The sequence below is a fragment of the Gobio gobio genome (genome assembly GCF_949357685.1).
Source record: "Gobio gobio genome assembly, chromosome: 21".
NCBI classification, from domain to species: domain Eukaryota; kingdom Metazoa; phylum Chordata; class Actinopteri; order Cypriniformes; family Gobionidae; genus Gobio; species Gobio gobio.
Window position 1 is genome coordinate 31892526 of NC_137117.1, and position 20824 is coordinate 31913349.

At 41.2% G+C, this 20824-nt stretch overlaps 2 protein-coding genes across 2 annotated transcripts in view; one reads left to right on the top strand and one right to left on the bottom strand.

Annotated features, from left to right (window-relative positions):
• The window catches only part of tcea2 (transcription elongation factor A (SII), 2), a 774534-nt gene that overhangs the window by 654170 nt on the left and 99540 nt on the right, over positions 1-20824 (bottom strand). The gene's annotated exons all lie outside the window — the stretch shown is intronic.
• LOC307117260 (zona pellucida sperm-binding protein 3-like) lies at positions 13249-19111 on the top strand (the record flags this gene model as incomplete). Its single annotated transcript, XM_079802051.1, has 9 exons — positions 13249-13323; positions 17482-17850; positions 17930-18051; positions 18136-18239; positions 18305-18482; positions 18555-18672; positions 18740-18819; positions 18892-18980; positions 19050-19111. 9 exons carry the CDS (start codon positions 13249-13251, stop codon positions 19109-19111), a joined length of 1197 nt encoding a protein of 398 aa, XP_079658177.1.

The window sequence follows — 20824 nt, forward strand, 5'->3', positions numbered from 1 at the left end:
ATTAATTACACATCCTCATGTCTTTCCAAACCTGTAAAACTTTTATTCATCTTTGGAACACAAATTAAGATATTTTTTTTGATGAAATCCATGAGCTCTCTGACCCCACATAGAAAGCAACACAACGACCACTTTCAAGGCCCAGAAAGGTAGTACAGACATTGTTAAAATAGTCCATGTGACTACAGTGGTTCAACCTTAATGTTAAGAAGCGTTGAGAATACTTTTTGTGCGCAAAAAACAACGACTTTATTCAACAGTCTCTTCTCATCTGCGTCAGTCTCCATGCGCAGTTTATGTTGTAAATACAGAGTCAGAACGCCGCCTCATTATTGGCCAGCTCCTGCGTCAGCATCACGGTCATCGTCGGCCAATACAGAACTGGCATTCTGACACGGAAACGCTGCACTGTATTTACAACATAAACTGCGTGGGAGACTAATGTTTATTGTATTTTTATTTTGTTCGTATCTGTTAATATTTCAAATTAATTTTGTTTAGTAGACTGTTCAGATTATTGCCTTTTGGTGCTGACCAGCATATGGTGTAGTTCAAGAAGAAATGAAGTCAATTACAATTAATCCACGCTCAATTGATCAACCTAATCATGACAGTTGTAACAGGGAAAAAACATGTAAGTGAATCTATTATAAAATCAATGTTATGATCTTGTATTCCTTTTGTTCTGAACTACATTGCTGAAGATTGCTGTTGGTGTGAGGGAAGAACGTTTGTTACAATCTAAACCTGACTATAAACATACTCAACATTATTATTTTGGATACTCTAGTGTTCAATTCTGTCTGTGGCCATGTTTCTGAATGAATATAAAAGGAAGAATAAAAGAGACTTGTTTGTGTTTGGTTTTTTGTGTTTCAGAGAATTTATCTGTCATTTTGGTGAAAATAAGAAATCATTTGGTTTAGCTACTAATAACATGCCCTTATTTGGTACTTCATTTTATCCTGAGTAATAAAGAATCAATGACTTTCACCTGTGACATATTGATTGAGTAAATTGGCAGGTGCAGAGAAAAATTATGCTTGTCACGAGAAAGGTGGAGCCATAATGATTTACATCTGTATAAATTTGGCTGTTAGCACCCTAAAGTGTTGTGGAATCAAGTTTGGCAATAATGGGGTTTTGGCAGAGTGGAGTTGGTTTGGTGGTTTTTCTTACTCTTGGATTTTCTGATGCACAATGGAGAGCAAGAGCAGCTCATAATCGCAGTCCAAGTGAGTTTAGGCCTAGGACATTAGCTCAAGCTTCTCAACAGGCCGATTCCAGGATATCTGTGGTTCCCAGTAAACATGTATTTGCACCACAAACATTCTCTACTCAGTTTCCTGTCCAGACACCAGTCAGGACTGACTTTGGAAAGCCTTCTCAAGATCTTATGGGTGTTCAATCAAAAGAGCTGTTGCAGGGTCCAGTGGCGAAACTGACGTGGAGCTTTCCAAGTCTACCAGAAGAACCGCAGCAACCCTACATTCCTTTTGATATGCCGCATCCTATCCCTGCCAACAGTGTGGCTGCTCAGTGTGGAGAGAATTCAGTATATTTGGAAGTGATGAAGGACTTCTTTGGGACTGGGAACCCACTGTTGTCCTCTGCTTTTACACTGGGAGGATGTACTGCAACTGGAGAGGATCCTTCTGCTCAAGTGCTCATCTTTGAGTCTGAACTGCATGGATGTAGCAGCACATCAATGGTAGGGTTTTATTTTGATGTTACTCACAGAGACAGTTCAAAAATCTCCATGTTTGTATTCTATTAACTTTTTCTTTGTAGGTGACTGAGGATGAGCTTGTCTATACATACAACATTATCTACACCCCTCAAGAGGTTTCATATGGTGTTCCTATTGTCAGGAGCAGTAGTGCGGTGGTTGGTATCGAGTGTCACTATCCCAGGTGAGGATTCCATTATTTGAGACTCGCTGGATCTGCTGATCCGACATTTATGGACATGAGATGACCGCTTGTTTAACTCCTACAGAACACATAATGTGAGCAGCGATGCCTTAATGCCCACTTGGATCCCCTATGCCTCAACTAGGGTTGCGGAGGAAGTCTTTGTCTTCTCCCTCAAGCTCATGACTGGTTGGTGTATCCCCAAAAAGATTTGTATCGTGCTTGTGAACCTGTACTAAGACCCTTTCTTTGCAGATGACTGGATGTTTGAGCGACCTTCTAACCAGTACTTCCTGGGTGACATGATAAATCTTGAAGCATCAGTACTTTTGTACAGCCATGTTCCCATCCGTGTGTTTGTGGACAGCTGCGTGGCTACTGCAGTCCCTGATGTCGCTTCTGTCCCCAGATACTCCTTTATTGAGAATAATGGGTAAGAGGTGCTACCTCATGTATACCAGCTTCCAGAAGGGTTGTAGGTTTTCTAACTGGGTTCTGTTTACAGGTGCCTGGTTGATGCCAAGTTCACAGGATCCACGTCTCACTTTATGCCTCGGACTCAAGGTGATAAGCTACGGTTTCAACTAGAGGCGTTCAGGTTCCAGCAAGCAGACAGTGGACTGGTATGTTTTAGCTGTGCAACTCTTTGTATGAAATGCCCCAATGGTGTACAAACGATTGTCTTTGCAGGTCTACATCACATGCATTTTGAAGGCGGCTGCAGCAACCTCAAGTTCTGAGCAAAAAGCTTGTTCATTCTCTGCTAATGGGTATGTTGCCTGCTAGATGGGTTTACAGGTAAATTGGTTGTCTCCAGCTTAACTGAGGTTGTTTCTTGTCAGTTGGGTGTCCGCAGATGAGTCTAACCAGGTGTGTGGCTGCTGTGACAGCACTTGTAGCATCAGAAGTGGAAATGATCGGCCTTTTACGGGTATGGACTAATTTGTTATTGTACTAACTAGTTTTCATTCATGGCTTTTAGTTCTTAACTAATCTTGTTTTTTTTTTTTTTTTTTCTCAGATCTGCAATGGGAAAAGGCATCTGTCGGCCCCATCAATGTTAAGGACTATGGCCAAAAATAACTGGAAATGCCATGTGATTTAATAAAATATTATCTTAATAGGTTTGTATGGTCTTCACTGGCACAATACTAAACACATCCATCCAGGTTACATGATTTGAGGGTTCAAATATGCGCCACAATTCCTCTTTACTACTGGCCTGTGTGGGGACTGATATTTTGCCCAAGTCATTTGTAGGGCTAGGCCTGTTACAACCCTAAAATGCATTCCAATGGCATCACATCCTTTCTGGTGCTTAGTGGATACTTTTGCTTCTATATTTTTGGGGCTTAAAGCAAAGCGGGAACCTCCTGTGGTCTCTCTTGAAGCCAACACGGAAGTGACTTAAACTGCAATTCATCGACTGGCTCCAAAAAGGCGTCAAATCCGTATCTCCCCATGTTAAAACGCTCAACTTTACTGCAGAAGTTTTTACAGCCTGGTACAAAGTGTTTTTGGTCTATACAGCTAATTTTGCCCTTCATGACATTTAAATTATATTAAGCCTTAAAGTTCTGCATAATCAAGGGCAGAGCCACTTGAGTGACAGGTGGATTGCTGCTATGGTTGAGATGGATGGTCATGGTTTTAGCAACCAGGCACCTCAGCTCCACCCGCATCCTGCCTCTGCCCATTTTCAGTTATCCGAGTGTGGGGATGCACTGCCAAGATGACAACGGCCGACTTTAGGCTACAAAACTGTTCTTCAGAAACCTTTTGAGTGATGTCACGGATACTATGTCCATGTTTTGTTTGCAGTCTATGATTCAAGCTTGTAGTGCTGAAGCCCTATTGTAACTGCTAAAGATTTGAAACCAAGATTGTATACTCAAAATAAATAAGATTTACATGTTTCAATCAATAGTAAAATTCCATTAAACTGAATAATCCTTATTCAGTCTCAAATGTACTGTGAGGCTCTGTTGGGAACGTTTGGCCGAGCCCCCTGTCAGAGATCTTCAACTCTTCAACATGGTGGACCATGTTCTCCACCTCTATTGTCGCTGTGGACGTAAGGTCTCCGGTGCCTGTCAAGGCGGCAATCCCTGAACCCGGTGGTGGTCACCGGAAGTAAGGGATGCCTTCAAGCTGAAGGAGGAGTCCTATCGTGCCTGGCTGGCTTGTGGGACTCCTGAGGCAGCTGACAGGTACAGGCAGCCCGGGTAGTTGTAGAGGCAAAAAATCAGGCCTGGGAGAAAGACTATTGGTTGGCCTCGAAGAGATTTTGGCAAACCATTCGACGCCTCAGGAGGGGGAAGCAGTGCCCTACCAAAACGGTTTACAGTGGCAGCTGTTGACCTCAACTGGGGATATCTAGTGATGGGCAGACTGAGGCTTCGTGAAGCACTGAAACAGTTGAAGCAAATGTGCCATATTGTTTCGAAGCTTCGAATCAATCCGACACCCGTCTCTACGGCGACATCTAGTGGTCACTTGCATGTGTTGATCTGAAATAACCTTGACAATGATCCATGTAAAATAAAAATACAAGTTTTTTAACATCTGTCTGACAACTACATGATCTTGGTTTTGTAACCTGTAGCCTCCTCATTGTGAGTAACTATAGTTTTTTTGTGGTCATGAAAAATGAACATTAATAAAATAAATAAAGCCACAATGTGTCACATTTGTTACATAACATTTTTATTCAAAAATATTATTTGCTCTGCTGTTAATATATAATAAGGAGTTAGCTGACTTCTTTTTTTACATACAATTTCTCCAGCCTTTAAAAAAATCCTCTCACATGAGACACTTGTTGTCCTCCGCACCCTCCTAAATGCCAGGATGAGTGCTCTTCAAATGGTGCATCGAGGCTAGCTGCCTATCAAAATACACACATCTCACTTTATTTGGTGTTTCCAAATGGAAATGGTCCCACACCACAGATGTACGGCATCTCTTGTAATGGACAATAACAAAGATAACTTCCTGATCAACAACATCCTCATGCTGGGAAAATGTTATATACACAAATGCAAGTTCTTAAAGGTGAAACCACAATTTTATTAATTTCATAATGAGTTTAACTCATATACAAAAGCCCTCAAAGTTATGAAAATGCAATCAGTCTTTTTTCCATTATAGAAGAAAATGATCTTCAAACAAAACCCTAGCCCCTTCAAAGTTTTTGGTTTCTTTTATTATGATTTGCCTGATATATTTTTCTTCTGTACTTTCAAGCACCTGATCTGTATTTTGTAATACAAAAATGTTCTGTTATTGCCATGCTGTTTGTAAATGATTATTTGTTCAGCAATAAAAAAATGTACGGCATCTCTTATGTGGAACCTCCATTTTTATCGATTCTATTAATATATCTATCTATATATCACCTATGCATCTATATAATTCTATATCTCTCACTTATGCTGTGCTATCTGTCACTATCTAACTTAGCCTATATGAATGTGTCACTATATCTATCCTATCTGTCACTGTCTGTACCTATCAGTCAATATATCTCATTTAAATATAGCCTAAATATAGCCTAACTAACCAAAGCGCACTATAAATCTCACTTATATCACAAAATCACTGCTATCACGAAATCTCTCTCCTCTCACAAAAACCCACCAGGTGAAGATGGATTTACTTCACTTTTAAACTTTGTGGGGAATTAGGTTCATACAGATGTGTGACTGTGTGGTTTGTTCCCGCCCCCTTTAATCAACGCAGTTTCGACAGGCACCACCTGATGAAACACTTCGAAGCTTCATTTAGCCATAGTCACGTGACATGGGTGTTTCGAATCACAGTTCGGAGCAGTGTTTCGAAACATCTGTGCTTGGGGATCTCGGCAAAGCGCTGAAACGTCAGTTTCGCGTCAGCCATCCCTAGGGATATCGTCGGACGGTGGAAGGAATGCTTTGAGGATCTCCTCAATCCCACCGACATGTCTTCCATTGAGGAAGCAGGGGCTGAAGGCTCGGAGGTGGACTCGTTCATCACCCAAGCTGAAGTCATCGAGGTAGTTAAAAAGCTGCTCAGTGGCAAGGCACCGGGGGTGGATGAGATCCGAGATACCTCAAGTCTCGGATGTTGTGGGGCTGTCTTGGCTGACACGCCTCTGCAGCATCGCGTGGCGGTTGGGGACAGTACCTCTGGACTGGCAGACAGGGGTGGTTGTCCCTCTTTTCAAGAAGGGGGACCGGAGAGTGTGTTCCAACTACAGGGGGATCACACTTCTCAGCCTCCCCAGGAAAGTCTATGCCAGGGTACTGGAGAGGAGAATTGGGCCGATAGTGGAACCTCGGATTCAGGAGGAACAATAGCTACGTTTACATGCGCACTTTTTTTGTCATTCCGATTTAAATCATTCCGATTGAAAGATTCGGTGGACTGTTTACATGAGACGTTATCTAAACTGATCTGGTGTTTACATGTGCTGACTTTTCAGTAAACTAATTTATGTCCAATGCAATGGCTATTTCAACAGCTGTGAATGATGAATGTGGAATCAAAATGAATTCAATTCTTTTATTTTGAAAAACACAAAATTAACAATAAAATGCACCCAAATTATTAATAAAAAAATAAATATAAATAAAAATAAAAAATATGTAATGGCTCATGAAATCCTAAACCATTTGCCGCAAGCTCAAGTGTCTCATATCATAATCCTTAAAACACAACGCACCTCTTTGATTCAATGTCACCCAGGTGAAATGTTAATTTTTTCGCCTGACTGGAACCAAACATGTATAGACAGAGACTCAGAAAAAGAAAAAGTAAATTTCCTTGACGTCTGCAACTGGACGCAAAAATGTTTGGCGCGTTTGCATTTTTCATGTGTTTACAGGAGTGAATATCACAAGATTTTTCGCATATGCCCAGAACATTCATACCACATGGCAGAACTCCTCGTTCGGACCAACTTTGCCTCTACTGCTGTCAATCAAATGGTTTTAAGTAATTGAGATTGTTTGAAAAACCTATATATATCCAGAGGCATAACAGCCTAGAATAGTGACTGCGTAACTCTGGGGTTGAATGTGATTGAAAAATCCGTCCCTTTCACACTTTGGTGGTGCATCACACTAATGAAGAAACCACCCCTGGTTAGCACACATTACTGTTCTTAGGGTGAACAATGAATACGTGCAAGTTAATACACAGAAAATTTTTTTGTCGTAATGTTTAATCAAAATCTGAAAAGTTACTTCTGGTCTGGAATGGCGTTCCTTTTCCGATGACGTCAGTTTGACAGCTTTGGTTTGAATATCATTAACCTCTCCTGTTCAACCATCAGTCTGCTATGAGCGAGAGATGGAGAGGAGGTGCGCTGAAGTAAAACCCCGTCCTCTATTCAATATTCCTTTTCATTTGGAAATACGTCACAGCACTGAAGAAAAATCAGTTGCTACTTCCGGTTCATGGAGGACTTTAAAGGGTTAGACCACCCAAAAATGAAAATTCTGTCATTAATTACTCACCCTCATGTGGTTCCAAACCCATAAAACTTTCATTCATCTTTAGAACACAAATTAAGATATTTTTTGATGAAATCCATGAGCTCTCTGACCCCACATAGAAAGCAACACAACGACCGCTTTCAAGGCCCAGAAAGGTAGAAAAAAATTGTTAAAGTAGTCCATGTGACTACAGTGGTTCAACCTTAATGTTAAGAAGCGTTGAGAATACTTTTTGTGCGCAAAAAACAACAACTTTATTCAACAATCTCTTCTCGTCTGCGTCAGTCTCCTGCGCAGTTTATGTTGTAAATACAGAGTCAGAACGCCGCCTCATTATTGGCCAGCTCCTGTATCAGCATCACACACATGCGTCGTGGTCATCGTCGGCCAATACAGAACTGGCATTCTGACACGGAAACGCTGCACTGTATTTACAACATAAATTGCGTAGGAGACTAATGTTTATTTTATTTTTATTTTGTTCGTATCTGTTAATATTTTAAATTAATTTTGTTTAGTAGACTGTTCAGATTATTGTCTTTTGGTGCTGACCAGCATATGGTGTAGTTCAAGAAGGAATGAAGTCAATTACAATTAATCCACACTCAATTGATCAACCTAATCATGACAGTTGTAACAGGGAGAAAACATGTAAGTGAATCTATTATAAAATCAATGTTATGATCTTGCATTCCTTTTATTCTGAACTAAATTGCTCCATTTCAGTCCCGGCTTGTGAAGATTGCTGTTGATGTGAGAGAAGAACGTTTGTTACAATCTAAACCTGACTATAAACATACTCAACATTATTATTTTGGATACTCTAGCGTACAATTCTGTCTGTGGCCATGTTTCTGATTTTAATAAATAAGGAAGACACAAAAAGACTTGTTTGTGTTCGATTGTTTGTGTTTCAGAGAATAACATGCCTTTGTTTGGCAGTTCATTTTATCCTGAGTAATAAAGAATCAATGACTTTCACCTGTGACATATTGATTGAGTAAATTGGCGGGTGCAGAGAAAAATTATGCTTGTCACGAGAAAGGTGGAGCCATGCTGATTTACATCCGTATAAATTTGGATGTTAGCACCCTAAAGTGTTGTGGAATCAAGTTTGGCAATAATGGGGTTTTGGCAGAGTGGAGTTGGTTTGGTGGTTTTTCTTACTCTTGGATTTTCTGATGCACAATGGAGAGCAAGAGCAGCACATAATCGCAGTCCAAGTGAGTTTAGGCCTAGGGCATTAGCTCAAGCTTCTCAACAGGCTGATTCCAGGATATCTGTGGTTCCCAGTAAACCCTTATTTGCACCACAAACATTCCCTGCTCAGTTTCCTGTCCAGACACCAGTCAGGACTGACTTTGGAAAGCCTTCTCAAGATCTTATGGGTGTTCAATCAAAAGAGCTGTTGCAGGGTCCAGTGGCGAAACTGACGTGGAGCTTTCCAAGTCTACCAGAAGAACCGCAGCAACCCTACATTCCTTTTGATATGCCGCATCCTATCCCTACCAACAGTGTAGCTGCTCAGTGTGGAGAGAATTCAGTATATGTGGAAGTGATGAAGGACTTCTTTGGGACTGGGAACCCACTGTTGTCCTCTGCTTTTACACTGGGAGGATGTACTGCAACTGGAGAGGATCCTTCTGCTCAAGTGCTCATCTTTGAGTCTGAACTGCATGGATGTAGCAGCACATCAATGGTAGGGTTTATTTTGATGTTACTCACAGGGACCGTTCAAAAATATCCATGATTGTATTCTGTTAACTTTTCTTTTTAGGTGACTGAGGATGAGCTTGTCTATTCATACAACATTATCTACACCCCACAAGAGGTTTCCTATGGTGTTCCTATTGTCAGGAGCAGTAGTGCGGTGGTTGGTATCGAGTGTCACTATCCAAGGTGAGGATTAAATCATTTGGGACCCGCTGGATCTGCTGATCCCACCATTTATGGACATGAGATGACCGCTTGTTTAACTCCTACAGAACACATAATGTGAGCAGCGATGCCTTAATGCCCACTTGGATCCCATATGCCTCAACTAGGGTTGCGGAGGAAGTCTTTGTCTTCTCCCTCAAGCTCATGACTGGTTGGTGTATCCCCAAAAAGATTTGTATCATGCTTGTGAACCTGTACTAAGACCCTTTCTTTGCAGATGACTGGATGTTTGAGCGACCTTCTAACCAGTACTTCCTGGGTGACATGATAAATCTTGAAGCATCAGTACTTTTGTACAGCCATGTTCCCATCCGTGTGTTTGTGGACAGCTGCGTGGCTACTGCAGTCCCTGATGTCGCTTCTGTCCCCAGATACTCCTTTATTGAGAATAATGGGTAAGAGGTGCTACCTCATGTATACCAGCTTCCAGAAGGGTTGTAGGTTTTCGAACTGGGTTCTGTTTACAGGTGCCTGGTTGATGCCAAGTTCACAGGATCCACGTCTCACTTTCTGCCTCGGACTCAAGGTGATAAGCTACGGTTTCAACTAGAGGCGTTCAGGTTCCAGCAAGCAGACAGTGGACTGGTATGTTTTAGTTGTGCAACTCTTTGTATGATATGCTACCATGGTGTACAAACGATTGTCTTTGCAGGTCTACATCACATGCATTTTGAAGGCGGCTGCAGCAACCTCAAGTTCTGAGCAAAAAGCTTGTTCATTCTCTGCTAATGGGTATGTTGCATGCTAGATGGGTTTACAGGTAAATTGGTTGTCTCCAGCTTAACTGAGGTTGTTTCTTGTCAGTTGGGTGTCCGCAGATGAGTCTAACCAGGTGTGTGGCTGCTGTGACAGCACTTGTAGCATCAGAAGTGGAAATGATCGGCCTTTTACGGGTATGGACTAATTTGTTATTGTACTAGTTGTTTTCATTCATGGCTTTAAGTTCTTAACTAATCTTGTTTTTTTTTTTTTTCTCAGATCTACAATGGGAAAAGGCATCTGTCGGCCCCATCAATGTTAAGGACTATGGCCAAAAATAACTGGAAATGCCATGTGATTTAATAAAATGTTATCTTAATAGGTTTGTGTATGGTCTTCACTGGCACAATACTAAACACATCCATCCAGGTTACATGATTTGACGGTTCAAATATGCACCATGAAATGCCTCTTTACTACTAGCCTGTGTGGGGACTGATATTTTGCCCAAGTCATTTGTAGGGCTAGGCCTGTTACAACCCTAAAATGCATTCCAATGGCATCACATCCTTTCTGGTGCTTAGTGGATACTTTTGCTTCTATATTTTTGGGGCTTCAAGCAAAGCGGGAACCTCCTGTGGTCTCTCTTGAAGCCAACACGGAAGTGACTTAAACTGCAATTCATCGACTGGCTCCAAAAAGGCGTCAAATCCGTATCTCCCCATGTTAAAACGCTCAACTTTACTGCAGAAGTTTTTACAGCCTGGTACAAAGTGTTTTTGGTCTATACAGCTAATTTTGCCCTTCATGACATTTAAATTATATTAAGCCTTAAAGTTCTGCATAATCAAGGGCAGAGCCACTTGAGTGACAGGTGGATTGCTGCTATGGTTGAGATGGATGGTCATGGTTTTAGCAACCAGGCACCTCAGCTCCACCCGCATCCCGCCTCTGCCCATTTTCAGTTATCCGAGTGTGGGGATGCACTGCCAAGATGACAACGGCCGACTTTAGGCTACAAAACTGTTCTTCAGAAACCTTTTGAGTGACGTCACGGATACTATGTCCATGTTTTGTTTGCAGTCTATGATTCAAGCTTGTAGTGCTGAAGCCCTATTGTAACTGCTAAAGATTTGAAACCAAGATTGTATACTCAAAATAAATAAGATTTACATGTTTCAATCAATAGTAAAATTCCATTAAACTGAATAATCCTTATTCAGTCTCAAATGTACTGTGAGGGTCTGTTGGGAACGTTTGGCCGAGCCCCCTGTCAGAGATCTTCAACTCCCACCTTCGGCTGAGCCTCGACCGGATCCCGAGGGAGTCTGGAGATATTGAGTCAGAGTGGACCATTTTCTCCACCTCTATTGTCGCTGTGGACGTAAGGTCTCCGGTGCCTGTCAAGAAGGCAATCCCCGAACCCGATGGTGGTCACCGGAAGTAAGGGATGCCGTCAAGCTGAAGGAGGAGTCCTATCGTGCCTGGCTGGCTTGTGGGACTCCTGAGGCAGCTGACAGGTACAGGCAGCCCGGGTAGTTGTAGAGGCAAAAAATCAGGCCTGGGAGAAAGACTATTGGTTGGCCTCGAAGAGATTTTGGCAAACCATTCGACGCCTCAGGAGGGGGAAGCAGTGCCCTACCAAAACGGTTTACAGTGGCAGCTGTTGACCTCAACTGGGGATATCTAGTGATGGGCAGACTGAGGCTTCGTGAAGCACTGAAACAGTTGAAGCAAATGTGCCATATTGTTTCGAAGCTTCGAATCAATCCGAATCCCGTCTCTACGGCGACATCTAGTGGTCACTTGCATGTGTTGATCTGAAATAACCTTGACAATGATCCATGTAAAATAAAAATACAAGTTTTTTAACATCTGTCTGACAACAACATGATCTTGGTTTTGTAACCTGTAGCCTCCTCATTGTGAGTAACTATAGTTTTTTTGTGGTCATGAAAAATGAACATTAATAAAATAAATAAAGCCACAATGTGTCACATTTGTTACATAACATTTTTATTCAAAAATATTATTTGCTCTGCTGTTAATATATAATAAGGAGTTAGCTGACTTCTTTTTTTACATACAATTTCTCCAGCCTTTAAAAAAATCCTCTCACATGAGACACTTGTTGTCCTCCGCACCCTCCTAAATGCCAGGATGAGTGCTCTTCAAATGGTGCATCGAGGCTAGCTGCCTATCAAAATACACACATCTCACTTTATTTGGTGTTTCCAAATGGAAATGGTCCCACACCACAGATGTACGGCATCTCTTGTAATGGACAATAACAAAGATAACTTCCTGATCAACAACATCCTCATGCTGGGAAAATTTTATATACACAAATGCAAGTTCTTAAAGGTGAAACCACAATTTTATTAATTTCATAATGAGTTTAACTCATATACAAAAGCCCTCAAAGTTATGAAAATGCAATCAGTCTTTTTTCCATTATAGAAGAAAATGATCTTCAAACAAAACCCTAGCCCCTTCAAAGTTTTTGGTTTCTTTTATTATGATTTGCCTGATATATTTTTCTACTGTACTTTCAAGCACCTGATCTGTATTTTGTAATACAAAAATGTTCTGTTATTGCCATGCTGTTTGTAAATGATTATTTGTTCAGCAATAAAAAAATGTACGGCATCTCTTATGTGGAACCTCCATTTTTATCTATTCTATTAATATATCTATCTATATATCACCTATGCATCTATATAATTCTATATCTCTCACTTATGCTGTGCTATCTGTCACTATCTAACTTAGCCTATATGAATGTGTCACTATATCTATCCTATCTGTCACTGTCTGTACCTATCAGTCAATATATCTCATTTAAATATAGCCTAAATATAGCCTAACTAACCAAAGCGCACTATAAATCTCACTTATATCACAAAATCACTGCTATCACGAAATCTCTCTCCTCTCACAAAAACCCACCAGGTGAAGATGGATTTACTTCACTTTTAAACTTTGTGGGGAATTAGGTTCATACAGATGTGTGACTGTGTGGTTTGTTCCCGCCCCCTTTAATCAACGCAGTTTCGACAGGCACCACCTGATGAAACACTTCGAAGCTTCATTTAGCCATAGTCACGTGACATGGGTGTTTCGAATCACAGTTCGGAGCAGTGTTTTCGAAACATCTGCGCTTCGGGATCTCGGCAAAGCGCCGAAAGGAATGCTTCGAGGATCTCCTCAATCCCACCGACATGTCTTCCATTGAGGAAGCAGGGGCTGAAGGCTCGGAGGTGGACTCGTTCATCACTCAAGCTGAAGTCATCGAGGTAGTTAAAAAGCTCCTCGGTGGCAAGGCACCGGGGGTGGATGAGATCCGAGATACCTCAAGTCTCGGATGCAGCATCGCGTGGCGGTTGGGGACAGTACCTCTGGACTGGCAGACAGGGGTGGTTGTCCCTCTTTTCAAGAAGGGGGACCGGAGAGTGTGTTCCAACTACAGGGGGATCACACTTCTCAGCCTCCCCAGGAAAGTCTATGCCAGGGTACTGGAGAGGAGAATTGGGCCGATAGTGGAACCTCGGATTCAGGAGGAACAATAGCCACTTTACATGCGCACTTTTTTTGTCATTCCGATTTAAATCATTCCGATTGAAAGATTCGGTGGACTGTTTACATGAGACGTTATCTAAACTGATCTGGTGTTTACATGTGCTGACTTTTCAGTAAACTAATTTATGTCCAATGCAATGGCTATTTCAACAGCTGTGAATGATGAATGTGGAATCAAAATGAATTCAATTCTTTTATTTTGAAAAACACAAAATTAACAATAAAATGCACCCAAATGATTAATAAAAACATAGGATGTACGGTGAAACATGAATGAAAGCATTCAAGACATGCTCAGCAAGACTAAACGCATAGATATTTCAGATGATTAAGGAAAGATACCATAATCACAAAGGTATAAATATTAACAAAAGTATTAAAGACCGTGGGTAAACCAATTTGAAGCAGTTGTTGAACTTTTTTTAAATATGTAACTTACGAGAAACAGAGAAATGTCAACACGTCCTCTCCAGCAACTTGAATGTTCCCCGTTGAAATGGCAACTCTCAACGGCCACCAGGACAGTTTTATAAAAGCTATTCATTATTTGTTGTAAAGTATAAGAATCACCTCAGAAAAATAAATTCTTCTGTCAGGCGCAGTTGAAGCCTAGGACAAACGCTGTCAAGATGAGATGGTGTAGCCAGGCTATGTCTGTGTCATTATTCCAACATCATGTTCATAACATGTTACGAAATAAAACGTTTAATACCTCAGAAAAATTTACTTTCCTGTCTTGTCAACATTTGCCTGGTGTGAGTGCGGCGCTCTTCAGTGGTGGAGGCGCGCGCTGTAGGCTATATCACGTCACAGAAACACGTACAAAGTATTCGGATCAGGTCGTTTACATGGTGACATTTTTCGTTTGATCGGTTCATGAAAAGGTTTATCCCACCCCTCTCAAACCGATTACAATTTCATTCGGTTTGGCCATTTTTATTCCGATTGAGGTGTTTATATGGAACATTTTCATTCGGATTGGACTTTTAAACCGATTACAGTGCTCCATGTAAACGCACCTAATGTGGTGAGAATCAGCACCTCCAAGTCCGAGGCCATGGTTCTCAGTCGAAAAAGGGTGGCTTGCCCACTTCAGGTTGGTGGAGAGTTCGTGCCTCAAGTAGAGGAGTTCAAGTATCTTGGGGTCTTGTTCACGAGTGAGGGAAGGATGGAACGGGAGATTGACAGACGGATCGGTGCAGCTTCTGCAGTAATGCGGTCGATGTACCGGTCTGTCGTGGTGAAGAAGGAGCTGAGCTGTAAGGCGAAGCTCTCGATTTACTGGTCGATCTACGTTCCTACTCTCACCTATGGTCATGAGCTTTGGGTCATGACCGAAAGGACAAGATCCCGGATACAGGCGGCCAAAATGAGCTTTCTCCGCAGGGTGGCTGGGTGCTCCCTTAGAGATAGAGTGAGAAGCTCGGTCACTCGGGATGAGCTCAGAGTAGAGCCGTTGCTCCTCCACATTGAGAGGAGCCAGATGACTTGGCTCGGGCATCTATTTCAGATGCCTCCTGGACGCCTTCCCAGGGAGGTGTTCCGGGCATGTCCCACCGAGAGGAGACCCCTAGGACCGGGAAGACCTAGGACACGCTGTCTCCCGGCTGGCCTGGGAACGCCTCAGGGTTCCCCCGGAAGAGCTGGAGGAAGTGGCTAGGGAGAGGGAAGTCTGGGCGTCTCTGTTGCCCCCGCAACCCGGCCCCGGATAAGCGGAAGAAGATGATGATGATGAATAATCCTTAATCAATTAAAATATGTAAGGATTGTTCAATTTGAATGCGTAAATCTTTAAAAGGCTTTTTTTTTTTGCCGTGAGTGTAGTACCCACCCTGTCTACGTCACTAAGGCTCACCCCATTTGACCTGATGGTGGCGCTACAGTGATCAAAACTTTGCATTTTTCATGTGTTTACAGGAGTGAATATCACAAGATTTTTCGCATATGCCCAGAACATTCATACCACATGGCAGAACTCCTCGTTCGGACCAACTTTGCCTCTACTGCTGTCAATCAAATCGTTTAAGTATTGGAGATTGTTTGAAAAACCTATATATATCCAGAGGCATAACAGTCTAGAATAGTGACTGCGTAACTCTGGGGTTGAACGTGATTGAAAAATCCGTCCCTTTCACACTTTGGTGGTGCATCACACTAATGAAGAAACCACCCCTGGTTAGCACACATTACTGGTCTTAGGGTGAACAATTAATACGTGCAAGTTAATACACAGAAAAAAAATTTGTCGTAATGTTTAATCAAAATCTGAATTTCCTTCTGGTCTGGAATGGTGTTCCTTTTCCGATGACGTCAGTTTGACAGCTTTGGTTTGAATATCATTAACCTCTCCTGTTCAACCATCAGTCTGCTATGAGCGAGAGATGGAGAGGAGGTGCGCTGAAGTAAAACCCCGTCCTCTATTCAATATTCCTTTTCACTTGGAAATACGTCACAGCACTGAAGAAAAATCAGTTGCTACTTCCGGTTCATGGAGGACTTTAAAGGGTTAGTTCACCCAAAAATGAAAATTCTGTCATTAATTACTCACCCTCATGTGTTTCCAAACCCATAAAACTTTCATTCATCTTTAGAACACAAATTAAGATATTTTTTGATGAAATCCATGAGCTCTCTGACCCCACATAGAAAGCAACACAACGACCACTTTCAAGGCCCAGAAAGGTAGAAAAAAATTGTTAAAGTAGTCCATGTGACTACAGTGGTTCAACCTTAATGTTAAGAAGCGTTGAGAATACTTTTTGTGCGCAAAAAACAACAACTTTATTCAACAATCTCTTCTCGTCTGCGTCAGTCTCCTGCGCAGTTTATGTTGTAAATACAGAGTCAGAACGCCGCCTCATTATTGGCCAGCTCCTGCGTCAGCATCACACGCATGCGTCGTGGTCATCGTCGGCCAATACAGAACTGGCATTCTGACACGGAAACGCTGCACTGTATTTACAACATAAATTGCGTAGGAGACTAATGTTTATTTTATTTTAATTTTGTTCGTATCTGTTAATATTTTAGATCAATTTTGTTTAGTAGACAGTTCAGATTATTGTCTTTTGGTGCTGACCAGCATATGGTGTAGTTCAAGAAGGAATGAAGTCAATTACAATTAATCCACACTCAATTGATCAACCTAATCATGACAGTTGTAACAGGGAAAAAACTGAGAAGTAGAGAAAAATAGAGAAGTGAATCTATTATAAAATCAATGTTATGATCTTGCATTCCTTTTATTCTGAACTAAATTGCTCCATTTCAGTCCCGGCTTGTGAAGATTGCTGTTGATGTGAGAGAAGAACGTTTGTTACAATCTAAACCTGACTATAAACATACTCAACATTATTATTTTGGATACTCTAGTGTACAATTCTGTCTGTGGCCATGTTTCTGATTTTAATAAAAAAGGAAGAATAAAAGAGACTTGTTTGTGTTCGGTTGTTTGTGTTTCAGAGAATAACATGCCTTTATTTGGCAGTTCATTTTATCCTGAGTAATAAAGAATCAATGACTTTCACCTGTGACATGTTGATTGAGTAAATTGGCAGGTGCAGAGAAAAATTATGCTTGTCACGAGAAAGGTGGAGCCATGCTGATTTACATCTGTATAAAATTGGATGGTAGCACCCTAAAGTGTTGTGGAATCAAGTTTGGCAATAATGGGGTTTTGGCAGAGTGGAGTTGGTTTGGTGGTTTTTCTTACTCTTGGATTTTCTGATGCACAATGGAGAGCAAGAGCAGCACATAATCGCAGTCCAAGTGAGTTTAGGCCTAGGGCATTAGCTCAAGCTTCTCAACAGGCTGATTCCAGGATATCTGTGGTTCCCAGTAAACCTGTATTTGCACCACAAACATTCTCTACTCAGTTTCCTGTCCAGACACCAGTCAGGACTGACTTTGGAAAGCCTTCTCAAGATCTTATGGGTGTTCAATCAAAAGAGCTGTTGCAGGGTCCAGTGGCGAAACTGACGTGGAGCTTTCCAAGTCTACCAGAAGAACCGCAGCAACCCTACATTCCTTTTGATATGCCGCATCCTATCCCTGCCAACAGTGTGGCTGCTCAGTGTGGAGAGAATTCAGTATATGTGGAAGTGATGAAGGACTTCTTTGGGACTGGGAACCCACTGTTGTCCTCTGCTTTTACACTGGGAGGATGTACTGCAACTGGAGAGGATCCTTCTGCTCAAGTGCTCATCTTTGAGTCTGAACTGCATGGATGTAGCAGCACATCAATGGTAGGGTTTTATTTTGATTTTACTCACAGGGACCGTTCAAAAATATCAATGATCGTATTCTATTAACTTTTCTTTTTAGGTGACTGAGGATGAGCTTGTCTATACATACAACATTATCTACACTCCACAAGAGGTTTCATATGGTGTTCCTATTGTCAGGAGCAGTAGTGCGGTGGTTGGTATCGAGTGTCACTATCCAAGGTGAGGATTAAATTATTTGAGACCCGCTGGATCTGCTTATCTGACATTTATGGACATGAGATGATGCTTGTTTAACTCCTACAGAACACATAATGTGAGCAGCGACGCCTTAATGCCCACTTGGATCCCATATGCCTCAACTAGGGTTGCGGAGGAAGTCTTTGTCTTCTCCCTCAAGCTCATGACTGGTTGGTGTATCCCAAACAGATTTGTTGCGTGCTTGTGAACCTGTGCTAAGACCCTTTCTTTGCAGATGACTGGATGTTTGAGCGACCTTCTAACCAGTACTTCCTGGGTGACATGATAAATCTTGAAGCATCAGTGCTTTTGTACAGCCATGTTCCCGTCCGTGTGTTTGTGGACAGCTGCGTGGCTACTGCAGTCCCTGATGTCGCTTCTGTCCCCAGATACTCCTTTATTGAGAATAATGGGTAAGAGGTGCTACCTCATGTATACCAGCTTCCAGAAGGGTTGTAGGTTTTCTAACTGGGTTCTGTTTACAGGTGCCTGGTTGATGCCAAGTTCACAGGATCCACATCTCACTTTATGCCTCGGACTCAAGGTGATAAGCTACGGTTTCAACTAGAGGTGTTCAGGTTCCAGCAAGCAGACAGTGGACTGGTATGTTTTAGTTGTGCAACTATTTGTATGATATGCTACCATGGTGTACAAACGATTGTCTTTGCAGGTCTACATCACGTGCATTTTGAAGGCGGCTGCAGCAACCTCAAGTTCTGAGCAAAAAGCTTGTTCATTCTCTGCTAATGGGTATGTTGCCTGCCAGATGGGTGTACAGGAAAATTGGTTGTCTCCAGCTTAACTGAGGTTGTTTCTTGTCAGTTGGGTGTCCGCAGATGAGTCTAACCAGGTGTGTGGCTGCTGTGACAGCACTTGTAGCGTCAGAAGTGGAAGTGATCGGCTGCTTACGGGTATGGACTAACTCTAACTTGTTGTTGTCATTCATGACTTTAGTTCTCACTAATCATTTTGTTCCTCAGATCTACAATGGGAGAAGGCGTCTGTTGGCCCCATCAATGTTAAGGACTATGGCCAAAAATAACTGGAAATGTGATGTAATAAAAGATTATCTTAATAGGTTTGTGTATGGTCTTCACTGGCACAATACTAAACGCATCAAGCATGTAGTCAAAATAAATTAAGTTTCAATTTAATAGTAAAATTCCATATAATTGATTAATCCTTAATTATTCAATTAAAATGTAAGGATTGCTCCATTTGAATGTGTAAATCATCAAAAGCCTTTTTTATTTATTATTTAACTTGATCAGTCCTAGGTTTTGCCTGATTGGAGTCGTGTTAAAAGATTCTCTGGAGTTTGGTCAATTATCAGAGTCACTTTCCTTGACTAAATTTTTCAAATAAACATCGAAATAAATCTAAATAATAAACTAAATTACTGATCAAATTATTGATCTAAAGCCCACACTGTCGCTGTGTGATGGTTGAGATGGGCTGATGACATCAGCGTTTTTTCCGGAGTGGCTATGCGGCTGAATAAAATTATGCTGCATTATTTTCCTGTTTAACACTGTAAAGCTGCTTTGAAACAATCTACTTTGTGAAAAGCGCTATATAAATAAAGTTGACTTGACTTGACATCCGCAACATGATGCAAAAATGTTCTGTGTTAATTTAATCTAGGTTGTTTCCAAAATAAAAATACTTTTTACACATACTTAAAGGCCTATTTTGAGTTTTTGGAGGGTTCTTCAAAGCATTACATGAACTTTTGGTAGTGTACAAAGAGCACTTCCACAGTTAAGAAAAAGAACATGTTATATTGTAGGTTAAACACTGGGCTTGACCTTAATTTCTATGCTTAAAAAACAGCCCAGAACATCTTACTTTAAAACTAATATTTTATGCACTACATGCTGGACATTTTAAGAGTTCTGAAGGTTAAAACATTTTCAGTCAGTACAAATCAAGTGTCACAAAAGACAAACATTTGTCATAGTGAGCAGCAACCCATTAGACCGTGCATTACACTGAGATTTCCCACCAGAGCTTGTTCACATTCCTCCACACCTCATATAGCGTCTCAGGCTTTCATTTTCCAGTCTACAGAACCTGAGGTTTAATTAAATGGCAGCGCTCCAGAGAACAAAGTGAGCGAGAAGGGACAGAGGGAGGAGAGAAGCAGGTGTTTTCTTCACCCATCATTTTGACCACCTGAAACGCAGTTAGCAAAGAGTCGCCCCTCTGACTACTAATCATAAAACACACAATTATTCACACACATATTCAGTCCAGCAAGTTTATCTTTATTTGCTGCAGAATAATAAACTGGCAAGGTCAAAAGTCTGGGGTCATATTTTGGTCAAAATGAAACTTCATTCACTCAACTTCATGTTTCAAACTCATCTTTCTTTCTTTTTTGTGTGGAACATAAAATGAGATGATGGGCAGGATTTCCAAGCTGATCTTTTCCATACAATGAAAGTAGACGTCAAGCAGTCAAGATAAGATGGCAGCCAGATGTGTGAAAACCATTGACAAAAACAGACAAACATGCTCTGTTCTTACGGGATTTGTCCAACGTGTTACTTAAAAGATCATTTGAAGATTAGAATAAGAATATTATATTATAGAATAATTAGAAAAAAGAGTTTTAGTTCCCATTGACCCATTGCATAGGGGTCAATGACATGACATGCATATTTTTGTGTCCAAGTGCATTATTTCCTTTTAAAATAATTGTATAAATTCTTTAAACACTTTATTCAAAACCTATTTAGTTTGAATTCATTTG